Source organism: Salmo salar, chromosome ssa01, assembly GCF_905237065.1.
Source record: "Salmo salar chromosome ssa01, Ssal_v3.1, whole genome shotgun sequence".
Classification (NCBI taxonomy): Eukaryota; Metazoa; Chordata; class Actinopteri; order Salmoniformes; family Salmonidae; genus Salmo; species Salmo salar.
Genome location: NC_059442.1, coordinates 5,097,790 through 5,116,168, shown reverse-complemented (window position 1 = coordinate 5,116,168; position 18,379 = coordinate 5,097,790). Strand labels below are relative to the sequence as shown.

At 43.0% G+C, this 18,379-nt stretch overlaps 2 protein-coding genes across 4 annotated transcripts in view; both read left to right on the top strand.

The window, feature by feature from the left end:
- Window positions 1–857: 857 nt before the first annotated feature.
- med6 (mediator complex subunit 6) lies at window positions 858–7,266 on the top strand. Of its 2 annotated transcripts, NM_001140009.1 has the most exon segments (9): window positions 976–1,011; window positions 1,315–1,477; window positions 2,058–2,149; window positions 4,307–4,389; window positions 4,738–4,846; window positions 5,605–5,723; window positions 5,900–5,927; window positions 6,157–6,657; window positions 6,796–7,266. In NM_001140009.1, coding segments are annotated over 8 exon segments (750 nt in total). In that variant the 5' UTR covers window positions 976–989; the 3' UTR covers window positions 6,291–6,657; window positions 6,796–7,266.
- A 674-nt stretch (window positions 7,267–7,940) lies between these two features.
- pcnx1 (pecanex 1) overlaps window positions 7,941–18,379 on the top strand; it is a 175,164-nt gene continuing 164,725 nt past the window's right edge. Inside the window, exons 1-2 of one of the 2 annotated variants that reach the window (XM_045707680.1) lie at window positions 7,941–8,482; window positions 10,238–10,452. In XM_045707680.1, coding sequence (XP_045563636.1) covers window positions 8,330–8,482; window positions 10,238–10,452 — 368 coding nt within the window. In that variant the 5' untranslated portion in view covers window positions 7,941–8,329. The remainder of the gene's footprint in view (window positions 8,483–10,237; window positions 10,453–18,379) is intronic. The other variant, XM_045707656.1, reaches the window with a different exon arrangement.

Here is an 18,379-nt window from a genome sequence, read left to right as displayed (position 1 = left end):
GGCTTTCCCAATATCCCATAATCTTACTCAGATAGCAGCATATCAATAAAATTAATAGCAAGGACATTATTGTAGGTTGTAGGCCTGGCAATTAATTCCCAATCCCTTTCATTAGGTTCTCTCTAGCTCGTTTAATTATATTTTTCCAATAAATCCTTCATAATAAGGTCTATTTGATCTTTCTTCCAGTGGCCTAACTAATTGAGCATTTTGCATCTGTCTATGCCAGCTGTCAGCTCACCATCTGGATAAGGGGGGGCATATTGGCTTCGGCTGGTGAGTTTCCCCACAAACTGGCAGTAAAAACAAGACTAGTGGTTAATCTTTGATAAAAATAGACTGACTGCTGAAATCATTAGCTCTCTCGGTGTGTCTGTCTGTCTCTCACGTGGCTAATATATCCTGAAACCATTAGACTACTGAATTGTAAATAATTGCAAAGAAGTGTAAAGAGATGTGATAACCTTGGATTGACCTATCCAACCATACGTACAATCTTAGTTTTACACTCCCTACGTCCTCAAGAAATGGAGGAAACGCATATTCTAACGGGGCCTCGTGGTTTTGTCTAGAAACTGTACTTTTCGTAGCAGGTTTAGGAGAACTTACGCAGCAGGTTAGGATAATTAACATAGCAGATTGGGAGAATTAGGTTAAGGTTAGGAAAAGCGTTACGGTTAGATAAAATTCAAGCAACTTTTGATGTCAATTAGACAAAAAGCTGTATTTATGCTGTGTTCATAACAACTGGGAACTCGGGAAAAATACGAGGTCAGGTCATGACGTCAGTGATCTTCAAATCGGAGCTCAAGAGGCCCGAGTTCCCGAGTTGGATTACAGTTCAAAAACATTTTCCCCCCAGTCGGAGCTCGTTTTTTTCCCCGAGTTCCCATTTGTTTTGAACGCAGCATTAGACCTGACCGGGCCTCACGCTGCTGATTACGTCATCCACCAGCGACAGATGCTTCTGTGCGACATTTGTTTACACGATGGCGTCGGTGGATTTGAGAGGTAGCGAAGTGTTTCTTTCATTAATTGAAAAGTAATGTATTCTGTGTCCGATTGAAAATCGAAGAAATACTCATGAACACCAATGTATACTCTCTCTTACGATTTCTGAGAATTAAAATAAATAGCTTTCAGGAACGTCATTTGCTTGACAGCACAAAGCTAGCTAGGTTTAACTGACTCGTTAGCTTAGCAAGACAGCTAACGATCTGTTTACCAAATGTGCACGTTATACCTACATGTTACCTACTTATTCTTGAAATAAAACGTGTAGTAACTCCATTCGTTACCTGCTGCTCTTTCTAGACAACAACCTGCTGGGGATATCGTGGGTTGATAGTGGCTGGGTGCCCATCCTCAACCCTGGCAACGTGCTGGATTATTTCTCCGAGAGGAGTAATCCGTTCTACGACCGCACCTGCAACAACGAGGTGGTGAAGATGCAGCGGCTCACTCTGGAACATCTCAAGTAAAGGGTTTATTTCGTTATTGGCTTTGAATATGGCTGACACACTGGCTACGAGCTGGTTTCCAGTGTAAAAGGGGATACCTAGTCAGTTGTCCTACTGAATGTATTCAACTGGAATGTGTCTAACGCATTTAACCCAACCCCTCTGAATCAAAGAGGTGCTGGGGGGGAGATGCCTTAATCGACATCCACGTCTTTGGCGCCTGGAGAACAGTGTTTTAATTGCCTTGCTCAGGGGCAGAACGACAGATTTTTACCTCGTCAGCTCGGGTATTCGATCCAGCAACCTTCCGGTTACTGGCCCAACGCTCTAATCAGTAGGCTACCAGGGGTTGTTACTTTAAAATAGTGATTTATTAGGCCAACATATTACTCGTTGGATCTATTACACTAACACTGCCCCTGACACAGATTAAACCGATTAGTCCCATTGACAGTGTCCAATGAAAATGCTTTTTAATCCAGGACCAGGTGTAACCTGTGTCAGCAAAACCGTCCATTCCAGCCCATGGATCATTTTCTGTGAGTGTAATAATATAGTTACTAGCCTAACTGACATTCAATTATGTGTCTATTTCAGTCAGATGGTTGGAGTGGAGTACATTCTCCTTCATGCCCAGGAGCCCATCCTCTACATCATCAGGAAACAGCAGAGACAGTCTCCTACTCAGGGTGATCCACAGAGAACACACACCACAGACTTCCAACACACACAAACACACACTACAGACTTCCACAAAACCAGAGACAAAAAGTCAAATAGTTCCAATACCGTTCGTAGAAACATGTCAAACGATGTTTACAATCATTCCTTAGAGTCTTTTTAACATAAATCTTTGATAATATTCCAACCGGACAATAGCCTATTCATTATAGAGGAAAAAGAAGGAAGGGCGCACCGGCGTGCTCGCGCAGTAAACAACTCGTTGGTCCCAGGCTTGAGACAGCTCTTATTCTCTGCCCAGTAACAGTAGAAGCATGAAACAAGGTTCTAAAGACTGTTGACATCTAGTGGAAGCCTTAGGAAGTGCAAAATGACCCCACAGACACTGTAGTTTGAATAGGGGTTAGATAGAAAAACTACAAGTCACTTCCTGGTTGGATTTTTTTCTCAGGTTTTTGCCTGCCATATGAGTTCTGTTATACTCACAGACATCATTCAAACAGTTTTAGAAACTTCAGAGTGTTTTCTATCCAAATCTACTAATAATATGCATATCCTACCTTCTGGGCCCGAGTAGCAGGCAGTTGAATTTGGGCACGTTATTCATCTGAATTTCTGAATACTGCCCCCTGTCACCAAGAAGTTAACAAACTATAGTTTTGGCAAGTCGGTTAGGACATCTACTTTGTGCATGACACAAGTAATTTTTCCACCAATTGTTTACAGACAGATTATTTCACTTAATTCACTGTATCACAATTCCAGTGGATCAGAAGTTTACATACACTAAGTTGACTGTGCCTTTAAACAGCATGGAAAATTACGTCATGGCTTTAGAAGCTTCTGATAGGCTAATTGACATAATTTGAGTCAATTGGAGGTGTACCTGTGGATGTATTTCAAGGCCTACCTTCAAACTCAGTGCCTCTTTGCTTGACATCATGGGAAAATCAAAGGAAATCAGCCAAGACCTCAGAAAAAAAATTATTGACCTCCACAAGTCTGGTTCATCCTTGGGAGAAATTTCTAAACGCCTGAAGGTACCACGTTCATCTGTACAAACAATAGTACGCAAGTATAAACACCATGGGACCACGCAGCTGTCATACCGCTCAGGAAGGAGACGCATTCTGTCTCCTAGAGATGAACGTACTTTGGTGTGAAAAGTGCAAATCAATCCCAGAACAACAGCAAAGGACCTTGTGAAGATGCTGGAGGAAACAGGTACAAAAGTATCTATATCCACAGTAAAACAAGTCCTATATCGACAAAACCTGAAAGGCCGCTCAGCAAGGAAGAAGCCACTGCTCCAAAACCGCCATAAAAAAAAAGCCAGACTAAGGTTTGCAACTGCACATGGGGACAAAGATCATACTTGTTGAAGAAATGTCCTCTGGTCTGATGAAACAAAAATAGAACTGTTTGGACTTAATGACCATCGTTATGTTTGGAGGAAAAAGGGGGAGGCTTGCAAGCCGAAGAACACCATGCCAACCGTGAAGCACGGGGGTGGCAGCATCATGTTGTGGGGGTGCTTTGCTGCAGGAGGGACTGGTGCACTTAACAAAATAGATGGCATCATGAGGTGGAAAATTATATGGATATATTGAAGCAACATCTCAAGGCATCAGTCAGGAAGTTAAAGCTTGGTCGCAAATGGGTCTTCCAAATGGACAATGACCCCAAGCATACTTCCAAAGTTGTGGCAAAATGGCTTAAGGACAACAAAATCAAGGTATTGGAGTGGCCATCACAAAATTCACCCAACTCATTATGGGAAGCTTGTGGAAGGCTACCAGAAACGTTTGATCCAAGATAAACAATTCATAGGCAATTCTACCAAATACTAATTGAGTGTATGTAAACTTCTGACCCACTGGGAATGTGATGAAAGAAATAAAAGCTGAAATAAATCATTCTCTCTACTATTATTCTGACATTTCACATTCTTAAAATAAAGTGGTGATCTTAACTGACCCAAGACAGGGAATTTTTACTAGGATTAAATGTCAGGAATTGTGGAAAAACTGAGTTGAAATGTATTTGGCTAAGGAGTATGTAAACTTCTGACTTCAACTGTATATTGTGTGCTCATCTTCCCATGTCCTTTATTCCAGGCTCTAATTCTATATCCTGTACTGTGTATTGTGTGCTTCTATCCCCAGTCATCCCTTTGTCTGACTACTACATCATAGCAGGGGTGGTGTATCAGGCTCCTGATCTGGGAACAGTTATTGGATCCAGAGTGGTAAGAGAGAGTTAACCCCCTGGCATTGTCATTACTATACTATAGTGTTATGATTATGTTGTTATGACTGTTATTACTATGTTATTATTATGTTATTACTTTGGGTTTTTAGAAAAGTGTGGAATTATCTTGGTTTATGTTGGGGTCAATTCCATTTAAATTCCAGTCAATTCAGAAAGTAAATCAAATTTTAAAAAAGCATTCAAGAGAATTGGAATTGCAGTATACTTCCTGAATTGACTGGAATTGAAATGGAATTGATCTCAACCCTGGTTGACATGTGAGTTGATTGGGGTTCTGTCGTCATGTATTGACTGCTGTTATTTCCCCCCCCCCGTCTCCCCACAGCTGTCTGCTGTCCATGGTGTCCAGTCTGCCTTCGATGAGGCCATGTCGTACTGTCGCTATCACCCATCTAAAGGATACTGGTGGCACTTCAAAGACCAAGAGGAGAGAGGTATGTTAGCCAGTGTTGGTGTCAATTCCATGTCAATTCAAGTCAATTCAGGAAGTACACTGAAATTCAAATTATTTTCAATGTGGGAAAATGTGGAATTGGAATTTGGTTAACTCTAACCCTGGGTTGTGGTTGTATTACAGTTTTCGCTGTTGTTTTGCAGGGGAGTTTATTGGTACATTGGTTTTCATTCCGAACAATAAATAATAATTTTTAATGTGTGATGCCTATTAAGCATGTTTCAATAAACCTGGCCTTATTAAGGCAGGTATGAAGTAAATCATTGCTTTCCCATGACCTTGATAATACATGTACTGCATCTCATGTATTTCAACCATTCTCCTCATCACTGGTATTTTCCGTCTGCAACAAGATGGCATTTGACCAGACATGGCAGCTCTGATTCTAGCTCCTAAGCAACTTTCCTAGTCTAGTCAATTCCATCCTAATAAACTATAGCTGTGTATATATATATATACTATTCTATCCTATCTATACTAAATATTCGATCCACATAATGTCTATACACCCCATCACATGTATATATTTATACTCCGGACTCCGACATTGCATCGTTCTAATATTTATATATTTCTTAATTCCATTCTTTTACTTTTAGATTTGTGTGTATTGTTGTGAATGGTTAGATATTACTGCACTGTTGGAGCAGTTTCACTACACCCACTATAACATCTGCTAAATATGTGTATGCGACCAATAAAATGTGATTCTTTTTTTTAATGATTTGATGTCTATAGATGCCAAAGCCAAGCCAAAGTCGAAGAAGAAAGAGGAACCCGGTTCCCTGTTCCAGAGACAGCGTGTCGACACACTTCTACTCGATTTGAGGTCCAAGTTTCCTCCAACGTTTTATCAGGTATGACACACCACCAATCAATCAGTTAGCCATAATTATGGATCATGTTGCTAACATCTCAGCCAATATACATTATACCGATTCATTCAATTGTAACATTGTATTATTGAGGTTCACATTTGGTCCTCTATATTCTGCTGTAATTTTTTTTATTTTTTATTTTGCAACAATTTTAGCCTAAGCCTGGTGAGAAGCCCATTCCAGGTAAGAGTGTACAGCTAATATTGCAGAACCATTTGCTATTATTTTACAATAGGTTTTAGACATTTAACAATAACTAAATGTTGATGAACATTACTGTTGGAAAAGGTTAGGTCATGTTTCCAAATCTGGACATTTTGTCATCTTTTCTTTGGTCACGGAGTCTTGTTTTGTCACCTTGTGTCCTGTTTTCGGGTTGCCTGTCTAATCTACTGTATTGATTCTGTTGTAGTGGAAGTGAAGAAGGAGTCTGAACCCCCAGTAGAGCTGGTGAAACAGGAAGAGAGAGAGCCAGCTACCAAGACCTCTGCTCCAGCTCCCCCCAGCAGCAAACCTCCTCCGGAGAAACGGGCCAGGCTGCAGTGATGACCGATGGCCACTCCTGTATATATTTCTGATAATGTCCATTCTTCAAAAGAAAAATAATAAGGAGAAGAAAAAAAGAAAACACACATTGCTCTTGCCAGTATCACCTTTTGTTAATTCTTGCTTATATGTGAGCCTCTTGGCCTTCGCCATGATGTCCATTCTCACATTGGCAAGGCACACAGAAAGGACATAATGGGACAGGTACAACCCTATCTGACTGAACAATGCTAAGGAAGTTGTTTGTGTCTGATGGAAGGTGTGTGGAAATGGACCTACGTCCTAGTTTCCAGACCAAACAGACCATAACAACCCATCATCCTGTTTCTGAAGGGCCTTGACAGTCAATTATCATGGAAAGGCAAATGAATAGTCACAAATGGCACCCTATTCCCTATATAGTGCACTACTTTTAACCAGGGCCCTGGCACACTATTTTCTGTAAAGGGCACTACTTTTAACCAGAACCCTATAGGCCCTAGTCAAAAGTAGTGCACTATATAGGGAATAGGGTGCCATTTGGGATGCTGACATGAGCAGACGATATGAGTTGTCTGTCCCAGTACCGGACCTCATGGGACATTCCATCCATGTTCTAGAACTGTCTAGTTACTGACAACATGTACATCTTACTATCGCCCCAAGACTTCTCTCTGTGATGATGCTAGAGGTGAGAGGTTAAGGACCCAAGTGGATTTACAATTTGCAGTTTTTTGGGGGTAATATTGAAACAGTGAGATCACCGGTAAATCTCTATGCACTGTTGACATCAGCAGTATCTTACTCCGTCGTGACTGTGGGAGACTTGTTTTTTTGGCATTATCTCTGAAGCATAAATACACATCCACACAATTTATTTTTTCAATATGTTATTGTTTTTTTTCCACATCAGGTGATCCTGAATCCATTGTCTGTTTTCATTGAAAAAAAAAAATGTTTCATGCTTTTCTGAATATAATAATTTTCAAAAATTCTACAGTGACTTGAGTTTGTAATTATTCATCAAAACATGTATTTTAATGTGATTAAATGTATGTAATCTATTGTAACCAGGTGTGGTCAATATAGATTGCTTTGGGCATCAGCTATGGGATCCTCCTGAGATATTGAAGAGCCCTACAGTTGGACCAATCTCATTTGATGAGAGTCAAGGAGATTTTAGTGTCTAGATGATTTAACTTGATGATCAATTCATATATTTGACTAGTAACTTGTAAATCTGTCATGATTGAAAATACAGCAGTGGAAGTTATGCCACAACACTCAGAGCTCCAGAGTGCCACAGTGGTCTCAGGCACTGCATCTCAGTGCTAGAGGTGTCACTACAGACCCTGGTTCGATTCCAGGCTGTAGTACAACCGGACAGTGATTGGGAATCCCATAGGGCGGTGCACAATTGGCCCAGCGTTGTCTGGGTTAGGGTTTGGCCGTGGTAGGCCGTCACTGTAAATAATAATGTGTTGTTAACTGACTTGCCTGGTTAAATAAAAATAGGGCACACCGAGACTTTATGAAAATCAGTACAGTACCAAAAGGGGGCGCTATTTAGCTAGTGTAATATTGTGTGACCGTTTTCAAACTACCCTCACAGAGTTGTCTTTGCTACACTCTTTTTCCATTGACCGTTTATGTGAAGATGGGTTAGTGCTATCCGGGATCCTTGGGATATCATTATCCTAAACTCTAACCTTAACCCCTACCTTAACCATAACTCTTACCTTAACCTTTTTTACATTTCATCTCTAATGGATAGGGACCATTACGTAAGGACGTCCCAAGGATACCAGATAGCACGGACCGAAGAAGAAGAAGAAGAAGCAAGCAGCTCGCAGGGCGTGGTGGGATAGGAGACTACTCAGTGGAGGACCGAGTACAGAGCCCCAGCTGGCTAGATGCAGAGAAGATGGATGCAGTGTGGATTTTCAGGCCAGTGTCTGAAAACACTGCACTGTTGGTAATGTTTCACGACGGCTAGCCTTCGTGTCGCCCCGTTTATTTTAGTCGTTTTTTTTCTTCAAGGAATCGAAGGGGATAAAAACATGGGGTCTCAAACTCTACAGATACTCAGACAGGGGGTCTGGGCTTCAATCACAGGCGGATGGTACTATGATCCCCATCAAAATACATTTGTAAATGCTCTACACCTCTACCTCTGGCTATTTCTACTATGTTTCCCCTTCACGCTTTACATGGTAAGTCTGTTTTAACATTTATATCTAATCTCAGTAAAGTCCAGATATGGTTTACCGTTAGAGAGGCTCCTTCCCTGGCTGCTGTAATGTCATGCTAGCCAAACCGCGAATGCTAATGCTAACAGCTAACCGTTGGCTAGTCAGGTTAGTCACTTAGCTATCTAGTTAACGGCACGTAGTTAACGTTACCTAGGTAACTAGTTAGGTTGCTAGACATTTTATTTGTTTTGAGATGTAAATGTTTCCCTGGAATAAACTAAATAAATACTAGTTGACGTAACTGTTTTCAGTTTCACCGTTATGTTTTGTTTGTCAGGTGTGACAGTTAGCGAAACAATAAATGGCATTGTTAGCTGACACATTTTACATTGTCCATAAAAATCAGATTGAGGGAAATACTTTTAAACACGACCAGGTTTGACTAACTAACCAATCCCCCCCCCCTCCCGGGCAACAAGTCGTGGCTAATATGTCTGTTGTAGAAAAAAACAAACAAAGATAAGCTAATTAATAGAATACAGATATTATGTTAGATCGCTGTCAATGCTAGCTAGCTATCAGTCTATTATTAGTTAACAATGTATGTCTTGTCTCTAGTATACTGGTGGCAAGATCTAGCAGGTCTTCAAGCTGACCCATGTTGTCAGCAAGCCAGCACAAAAGCAGACTTCTAGGAAAATGTTGTCATTAAAAACAACGATATTCTGGAATGGTTGGAGAGTAGGATGGATTACAAACTGCTACACAATCAAATATTCCTGCCCCTCACGTTACTGTAAACACTATCTGCACAACCAAATGTAAATGAGTTATCTTTTAAAACAGCTTTTTATTTCTACCTCACTTTCAATATTGAGGGGGGGGCTATAGTTACAGCTGTTTCCAATTGAAATGTTACTCAGTCCAGTTGCTTGGTGTTGTGTAATTAGGCCAGTACTGTGATTAGCAGTGGTTTTGACTCAAGTCAGGATATGTATACCAAGTGCTTTATTTTAACTCAGGATGTTTTTTTATTTTATCTTTATTTAAACGAGGCAAGTCAGTTAAGAACAAATTCTTATTTACAATGATGGCCTAGGAACAGTGGGTTAAACTGCCTTGTTCAGGGGGCAGAACGACAGATTCTGTCATTGTAAATAAGAATTTGTTCTTAACTGACTTGCCTAGTTAAAAAAAAAAAAACAATCTCTAATGGGAATATAGAGGAGCTAGTTCACTATACTGACGTGATGACTCTATTAACCACTATGATGACTAATCACTTTTCACAAGACCTGAAAACTGCAAGCTCTCTGACCTTTTATTTAACAAATTCTTATTTTCAATGACGGCCTAGGAACAGTGGGTTAACTGCCTTGTTCAGGGGCAGAACGACAGATTTTTACCTTGTCAGCTCGGGGATTCCAACTTGCAACCTTTCAGTTACTAGCCCAACACTCTAACCACTAGGCTACCCTGCCGCCCCACAGTCTTGCAGACAACCCAGGTTCGATGATTGGCCAGTTAACACAAAATGCTGACATGGTGAACTCTCATTACTGGAGGGGGAAAGACTATGTAAATAACACATTGTCTTTTAGGGGTTTTTCAAAGTTGTGTTTATTGATTCTACTATTGAAAGAAAGCAAACATCAGTCCATGGATGAACAATCCAAGTTTTTATTGTAGTTGAATGCATTGCTTTTCAATTGCTCTGTATAAGAGTGTCTGCTAAAATGACTAAAATATAAATGTCAAATGTGTGTTTTCTTCCAGGCACTCCCGCCCACCATGGTGATAGTAGGAATCTACTGTGGTGTGATAGCTGGTATGTTCCTGCTGCTGAAGACTGTGAACTACCGGCTGCATCATGCCCTGGACGAGGGAGAGGTGGTGGAGCACCGGGCCAAGGCGAAAGAGAGCAACAGAACCAGCAGTGAGGGGGCCAACGAGGGCAACGCCACACGTCAGGAGGACAGTAATGGACCAGGGTCAGTTAAGGTGTCTTCATGCTTCCCAACTGAACAAAAACATCCAAAATGAATGACAGATTACTTGAGTTATCTTAGATGAATTCTGACTATTTTGGGGACTGGCTACGGTGTCTTAAAATGGACAAACAGTACTGTTGCTGCTTCCCCCCCCCGTTTTTCAAGCGAAGGTCTTTTTAGGGAGTATCGTTGGGTTCGGCTAGCCGAGTCCGGCTAGGCGCCAGCTGAACTGAAGCGTTTAGCCTTTAGGGAGCTCTTCGGTTCAGGGTTGATGTTGGTGGTGGTACATTTTTTAGATATTCTTACTCTAACTTTCACTATCATAAACATACTTTTTTTCAATGGCTGAAGCAAGGACACACATTGTTTTCAGAGAAGTGTTGTTTATCACTAAATGGCAAGCATACCCTATCTATTCTCTTGTAGGGCTGTGGTTTATTGGATACTAGGGCACCAGACCTGACCCTTGACCCTAAAATCAGAGATGAATCATGGATTTAATTTTCTCTGGCAGTGTGAAGTAAGCTCGGTGTTTGTGGGCCAGGGTCAAAGGTTTATCTGTTGTTGTGAAGACGGGGACTGAGCAGGTTTCACATGCATGTTTGCAGTGCAAATCAATTCCGCTAGCAAGCTACCTCTTCACCTCAAGGCCACAAGACCAGTGAGGAAAGGGACTGATTTTGGGCAATCAAACAGATTTTTGTTAGTGGAAAATAGGCCTAGTTCACATTTAGCAAGAACGAAAACTAATGTGTGAGGTCACAGCTTATTAACTTACTGGCCAACCCCTGTAGAGTGAATCATTCTCACATTCCTGAAGGAGACCAAAGCAGAGCAGCTTGAAGTGGAGAGTGGAGTGAGGAGCAGGATGCTAAGAAAAATAAGGGAGAAATTACCCTCCACCACAGCAGTAGCTGAGTCAGTGGATTACCCTCCACTACATCAGTAGCTGAGTCAGTGTATTACCCTCCACTACAGCAGTAGCTGAGTCAGTGTATTACCCTCCACTACAGCAGTAGCTGAGTCAGTGTATTACCCTCCACTACATCAGTAGCTGAGTCAGTGTATTACCCTCCACTACATCAGTAGCTGAGTGTGTATTACCCTCCACTACAGCAGTAGCTGAGTCAGTGTATTACCCTCCACTACAGCAGTAGCTGAGTCAGTGTATTACCCTCCACCACAGCAGTGTATTACCCTCCACCACAGCAGTGTATTACCCTCCACTACAGCAGTAGCTGAGTCAGTGTATTACCCTCCACCACAGCAGTAGCTGAGTCAGTGTATTACCCTCCACTACAGCAGTGTATTACCCTCCACTACATCAGTGGCTGAGTCAGTGTATTACCCTCCACCACAGCAGTGTATTACCCTCCACTACAGCAGTAGCTGAGTCAGTGTATTACCCTCCACCACAGCAGTAGCTGAGACAGTGTATTAATCAAATCAAAATCAAATTTATTTTTATATGGCCCTTCGTACATCAGCTGATATTCTCAAAGTGCTGTACAGAAACCCAGCCTAAAACCCCAAACAGCAAGCAAAGCATGTGAAAGAAGCACGGTGGCTAGGAAAAACTCCCTAGGAAAAACTCCCTAGAAAGGCCAAAAACCTAGGAAGAAACCTAGAGAGGAACCAGGCTATGAGGGGTGGCCAGTCCTCTTCTGGCTGTGCAGGGTGGATATTATAACAGAACATGGTCAAGATGTTAAAATGTTAAAATGTTCATAAATGACCAGCATGGTCAAATAATAATAATCATAGTAGTTGTCGAGGGTGCAACAAGCACGTCCGGTGAACAGGTCAGGGTTCCATAGCCGCAGGCAGAACAGTTGAAACTGGAGCAGCAGCACGGCCAGGTGGACTGGGGACAGCAAGGAGTCATCATACCAGGTAGTCCTGAGGCATGGTCCTAGGGCTCAGGTCCTCCGAGAGAAAGACAGAAAGAGAGAAAGAGAGAATTAGAGAGAGCATATTTAAATACACACAGGACACCGGATAAGACAAGAGAAATACTCCAGATGTAACAGACTGACCCTAGCCCCCCGACACATAAACATTTTTTACATTTTTTTTTTTTTTTACATTTTAGTCATTTAGCAGACGCTCTTATCCAGAGCGACTTACAAATTGGTGCATTCACCTATAATATCCAGTGGAACAACCACTTTACAATAGTGCATCTAAACTACTGCAGCATAAATACTGGAGGCTGAGACAGGAGGGATCAGAAGACACTGTGGCCCCATCCGATGATACCCCCCGGACAGGGCCAAACAGGCAGGATATAACCCCACCCACTTTGCCAAAGCACAGCCCCCACACCACTAGAGGGATGTCTCCAACCACCAACTTACCGTCCTAAGACAAGGCCGAGTATAGCCCACAACGATCTCCGCCATGGCACAACCCATGGGGGGGCGCCAACCCAGACAGGAAGACCACGTCAGTGACTCAACCCACTCAAGTGACGCACCCCTCCCATGGACGGCATGGAAGAACACCAGTAGGCCAGTGACTCAGCCCCTGTAAAAGGGTTAGAGGCAGAGAATCCCAGTGGAAAGAGGGGAACCGGCAAGGCAGAGACAGCAAGGGCGGTTCGTTGCTCCAGCCTTTCCGTTCACCTTCACACTCCTGGGCCAGACTATACTTAATCATAGGACCTACTGAAGAGATAAGTCTTCAGTAAAGACTTAAAGGTTGAGACTGAGTCTGCGTCTCTCACATTGGTAGGCAGACCATTCCATAAAAATGGAGCTCTATAGGAGAAAGCCCTACCTCCAGCCGTTTGCTTAGAAATTCTAGGGACAATTAGGAGGCCTGCGTCTTGTGACCGTAGCGTACGTGTAGGTATGTACGGCAGGACCAAATCGGAAAGATAGGTAGGAGCAAGCCCATGTAATGCTTTGTAGGTTAGCAGTAAAACCTTGAAATCAGCCCTTGCCTTAACAGGAAGCCAGTGTAGGGAGGCTAGCACTGGAGTAATATGATCAAATTTTTTGGTTCTAGTCAGGATTCTAGCAGCCGTATTTAGCACTAACTGAAGTTTATTTAGTGCTTTATCCGGGTAGCCGGAAAGTAGAGCATTGCAGTAGTCCAGCCTAGAAGTAACAAAAGCATGGATTAATTTTTCTGCGTCATTTTTGGACAGAAAATTTCTGATTTTTGCAATGTTACGTAGATGGTAAAAAGCTGTCCTTGAAACAGTCTTGATATGTTCTTCAAAAGAGAGATCAGGGTCCAGAGTAACGCCGAGGTCCTTCACAGTTTTATTTGAGACGACTGTACAACCATCCAGATTAATTGTCAGATTCAACAGAAGATCTCTTTGTTTCTTGGGACCTAGAACAAGCATCTCTGTTTTGTCCGAGTTTAAAAGTAGAAAGTTTGCAGCCATCCACTTCTTTATGTCTGAAACACAGGCTTCTAGCGAGGGCAATTTTGGGGCTTCACCATGTTTCATTGAAATGTACAGCTGTGTGTCGTCCGCATAGCAGTGAAATTTAACATTATGTTTTCGAATGACATCCCCAAGAGGTAAAATATATAGTGAAAACAATAGTGGTCCTAAAACGGAACCTTGAGGAACACCGAAATTTACAATTGATTTGTCAGAGGACAAACCATTCACAGAGACAAACTGATATCTTTCCGACAGATAAGATCTAAACCAGGCCAGAACTTGTCCATGTAGACCAATTTGGGTTTCCAATCTCTCCAAAAGAATGTGGTGATCGATGGTATCAAAAGCGGCACTAAGATCTAGGAGCACGAGGACAGATGCAGAGCCTCGGTCTGACGTCATTAAAAGGTAATTTACCACCTTCACAAGTGCAGTCTCAGTGCTATGATGGGGTCTAAAACCAGACTGAAGCGTTTCGTATACATTGTTTGTCTTCAGGAAGGCAGTGAGTTGCTGTGCAACAGCTTTTTCTAAAATTTTTGAGAGGAATGGAAGATTCGATATAGGCCGATAGTTTTTTATAATTTCTGGATCAAGATTCGGCTTTTTCAAGAGATGCTTTATTACTGCCACTTTTAGTGAGCTTGGTACACATCCGGTGAATAGAGAGCCGTTTATTATGTTCAACATAGGAGGGCCAAGCACAGGAAGCAGCTCTTTCAGTAGTTTAGTTGGAATAGGGTCTAGTATGCAGCTTGAGGGTTTGGAGGCCATGATTATTTTCATCATTGTGTCAAGAGATATAGTACTAAAACACTTTAGTATCTCCCTTGATCCTTGGTCCTGGCAGAGTTGTGCAGACTCAGGACAATGGAGCTTTGGAGGAATACCCAGATTTAAAGAGGAGTCTGTAATTTGCTTTCTAATGATCATGATCTTTTCCTCAAAGAAGTTCATAAATTTATTACTGCTGAAGTGAAAGCCATCCTCCATTTGCGAAGGCTGCTTTTTAGTTAGCTTTGCGACAGTATCAAAAAGAAATTTCGGATTGTTCTTATTTTCCTCAATTAAGTTGGAAAAATAGGATGATCGAGCAGCAGTGAGGGCTCTTCGATACTGCACGGTACTGTCTTTCCAAGCTAGTCGGAAGACTTCCAGTTTGGTGTGGCGCCATTTCCGTTCCAATTTTCTGGAAGCTTGCTTCAGAGCTCGTGTATTTTCTGTATACCAGGGAGCTAGTTTCTTATGACAGATGTTTTTAGGGGTGCAACTGCATCTAGGGTATTGCGCAAGGTTAAATTGAGTTCCTCGGTTAGGTGGTTAACTGATTTTTGTCCTCTGACGTCCTTGGGTAGGCAGAGGCAGTCTGGAAGGGCATCAAGGAATCTTTGGGTTGTCTGAGAATTTATAGCACGACTTTTAATGCTCCTTGGTTGGGGTCTGAGCAGATTATTTGTTGCAATTGCAAACGTAATAAAATGGTGGTCCGATAGTCCAGGATTATGAGGAAAAACATTTAGATCCACAACATTTATTCCATTACCCTCCACTACATCAGTAGCTGAGTCAGTGTATTACCCTCCACTACAGCAGTAGCTGAGTCAGTGTATTACCCTCCACTACAGCAGTGTATTACCCTCCACTACAGCAGTGTATTACCCTCCACTACAGCAGTAGCTGAGTCAGTGTATTACCCTCCACCACAGCAGTAGCTGAGTCAGTGTATTACCCTCCACCACAGCAGTAGCTGAGTCAGTGTATTACCCTCCACCACAGCAGTAGCTGAGTCAGTGTATTACCCTCCACCACATCAGTAGCTGAGTCAGTGTATTACCCTCCACCACAGCAGTGTATTACCCTCCACTACAGCAGTGGCTGAGTCAGTGTATTACCCTCCACTACAGCAGTAGCTGAGTCAGTGTATTACCCTCCACTACAGCAGTAGCTGAGTCAGTGTATTACCCTCCACTACAGCAGTAGCTGAGTCAGTGTATTACCCTCCACCACATCAGTAGCTGAGTCAGTGTATTACCCTACACTACATCAGTAGCTGAGTCAGTGTATTACCCTCCACCACAGCAGTGTATTACCCTCCACTACAGCAGTAGCTGAGTCAGTGTATTACCCTCCACCACAGCAGTGTATTACCCTCCACTACAACAGTAGCTGAGTCAGTGTATTACCCTCCACTACAGCAGTAGCTGAGTCAGTGTATTACCCTCCACTACAACAGTAGCTGAGTCAGTGTATTACCCTCCACTACAGCAGTAGCTGAGTCAGTGTATTACCATCCACTACAGCAGTAGCTGAGTCAGTGTATTACCCAACACTACATCAGTAGCTGAGTCAGTGTATTACCCTCAACCACATCAGTAGCTGAGTCAGTGTATTACCCTCCACCACAGCAGTGTATTACCCTCCACTACATCAGTAGCTGAGTCAGTGTATTACCCTCCACCACAGCAGTGTATTACCCTCCACTACAGCAGTAGCTGAGTCAGTGTATTACCCTCCACTACAGCAGTAGCTGAGTCAGTGTATTACCCTCCACTACAGCAGTAGCTGAGTCAGTGTATTACCCTCCACTACAGCAGTAGCTGAGTCAGTGTATTACCCTCCACTACAGCAGTAGCTGAGTCAGTGTATTACCCTCCACTACAGCAGTAGCTGAGTCAGTGTATTACCCTCCACTACATCAGTAGCTGAGTCAGTGTATTACCCTCCACCACATCAGTAGCTGAGTCAGTGTATTACCCTCCACTACATCAGTAGCTGAGTCAAGTGTATTACCCTCCACTACATCAGTGTATTACCCTCCACCACATCAGTAGCTGAGTCAGTGTATTACCCTCCACCACAGCAGTGTATTACCCTCCACTACATCAGTAGCTGAGTCAGTGTATTACCCTCCACTACAGCAGTAGCTTAGTCAGTGTATTACCCTCCACCACAGCAGTGTATTACCCTCCACTACATCAGTAGCTGAGTCAGTGTATTACCCTCCACCACATCAGTAGCTGAGTCAGTGTATTACCCTCCACTACATCAGTAGCTGAGTCAGTGTATTACCCTCCACCACAGCAGTGTATTACCCTCCACTACATCAGTAGCTGAGTCAATGTATTACCCTCCACCACAGCAGTGTATTACCCTCCACTACATCAGTAGCTGAGTCAGTGTATTACCCTCCACTACAGCAGTAGCTGAGTCAGTGTATTACCCTCCACTACAGCAGTAGATGAGTCAGTGTATTACCCTCCACTACAGCAGTAGCTGAGTCAGTGTATTACCCTCCACTACAGCAGTGTATTACCCTCCACTACAGCAGTGTATTACCCTCCACTACATCAGTGTATTACCCTCCACTACAGCAGTAGCTGAGTCAGTGTATTACCCTCCACTACAGCAGTAGCTGAGTCAGTGTATTACCCTCCACTACATCAGTAGCTGAGTCAGTGTATTACCCTCCACCACAGCAGTCTATTACCCTCCACCACAGCAGTGTATTACCCTCCACCACAGCAGTGTATTAGCCTCCACTACATCGGTAGCTGAGTCAGTGTATTACCCTCCACTACATCAGTAGGTGAGTCAGTGTATTACCCTCCACTACATCAGTAGCTGAGTCAGTGTATTACCCTCCACTACAGCAGTGTATTACCCTCCACCACATCAGTAGCTGAGTCAGTGTATTACCCTCCACTACAGCAGTGTATTACCCTTCACCACAGCAGTGTATTACCCTCCACCACAGCAGTGTATTACCCTCCACCACAGCAGTGTATTACCCTCCACTACATCAGTGTATTACCCTCCACTACAGCAGTGTATTACCCTCCACTACGCAGTAGCTGAGTCAGTGTATTACCCTCCACTACATCAGTAGCTGAGTCAGTGTATTACCCTCCACCACAGTAGCTGAGTCAGTGTATTACCCTCCACTACATCAGTAGCTGAGTCAGTGTATTACCCTCCACCACAGTAGCTGAGTCAGTGTATTACCCTCCACTACATCAGTAGCTGAGTCAGTGTATTACCCTCCACTACAGCAGTGTATTACCCTCCACCACATCAGTAGCTGAGTCAGTGTATTACCCTCCACTACAGCAGTGTATTACCCTCCACTACAGCAGTGTATTACCCTCCACCACAGCAGTGTATTACCCTCCACCACAGCAGTAGCGAGCAGTGTATTACCCTCCACTACACAGTAGCGAGTCAGTGTATTACCCTCCACTACAGCAGTAGCTGAGTCAGTATATTACCCTCCACTACAGCAGTAGCTGAGTCAGTGTATTACCCTCCACCACAGCAGTGTATTACCCTCCACTACAGCAGTAGCTGAGTCAGTGTATTACCCTCCACTACAGCAGTAGCTTAGTCAGTGTATTACCCTCCACCACATCAGTAGCTGAGTCAGTGTATTACCCTCCACTACAGCAGTAGCTGAGTCAGTGTATTACCCTCCACCACAGCAGTGTATTACCCTCCACTACAGCAGTAGCTGAGTCAGTGTATTACCCT

Bases quoted from the DNA above. Each gene is read 5' to 3' on its own strand.
- med6 (XM_014191820.2), top strand. From the start codon at position 990: ATGGCGTCGGTGGATTTGAGAG. The intron at 1,478-2,057 runs GTAAAGGGTTTA...TGTCTATTTCAG, and splicing joins CTCACTCTGGAACATCTCAA to TCAGATGGTTGGAGTGGAGT. The intron at 5,928-6,156 runs GTAAGAGTGTAC...ATTCTGTTGTAG, and splicing joins TGGTGAGAAGCCCATTCCAG to TGGAAGTGAAGAAGGAGTCT.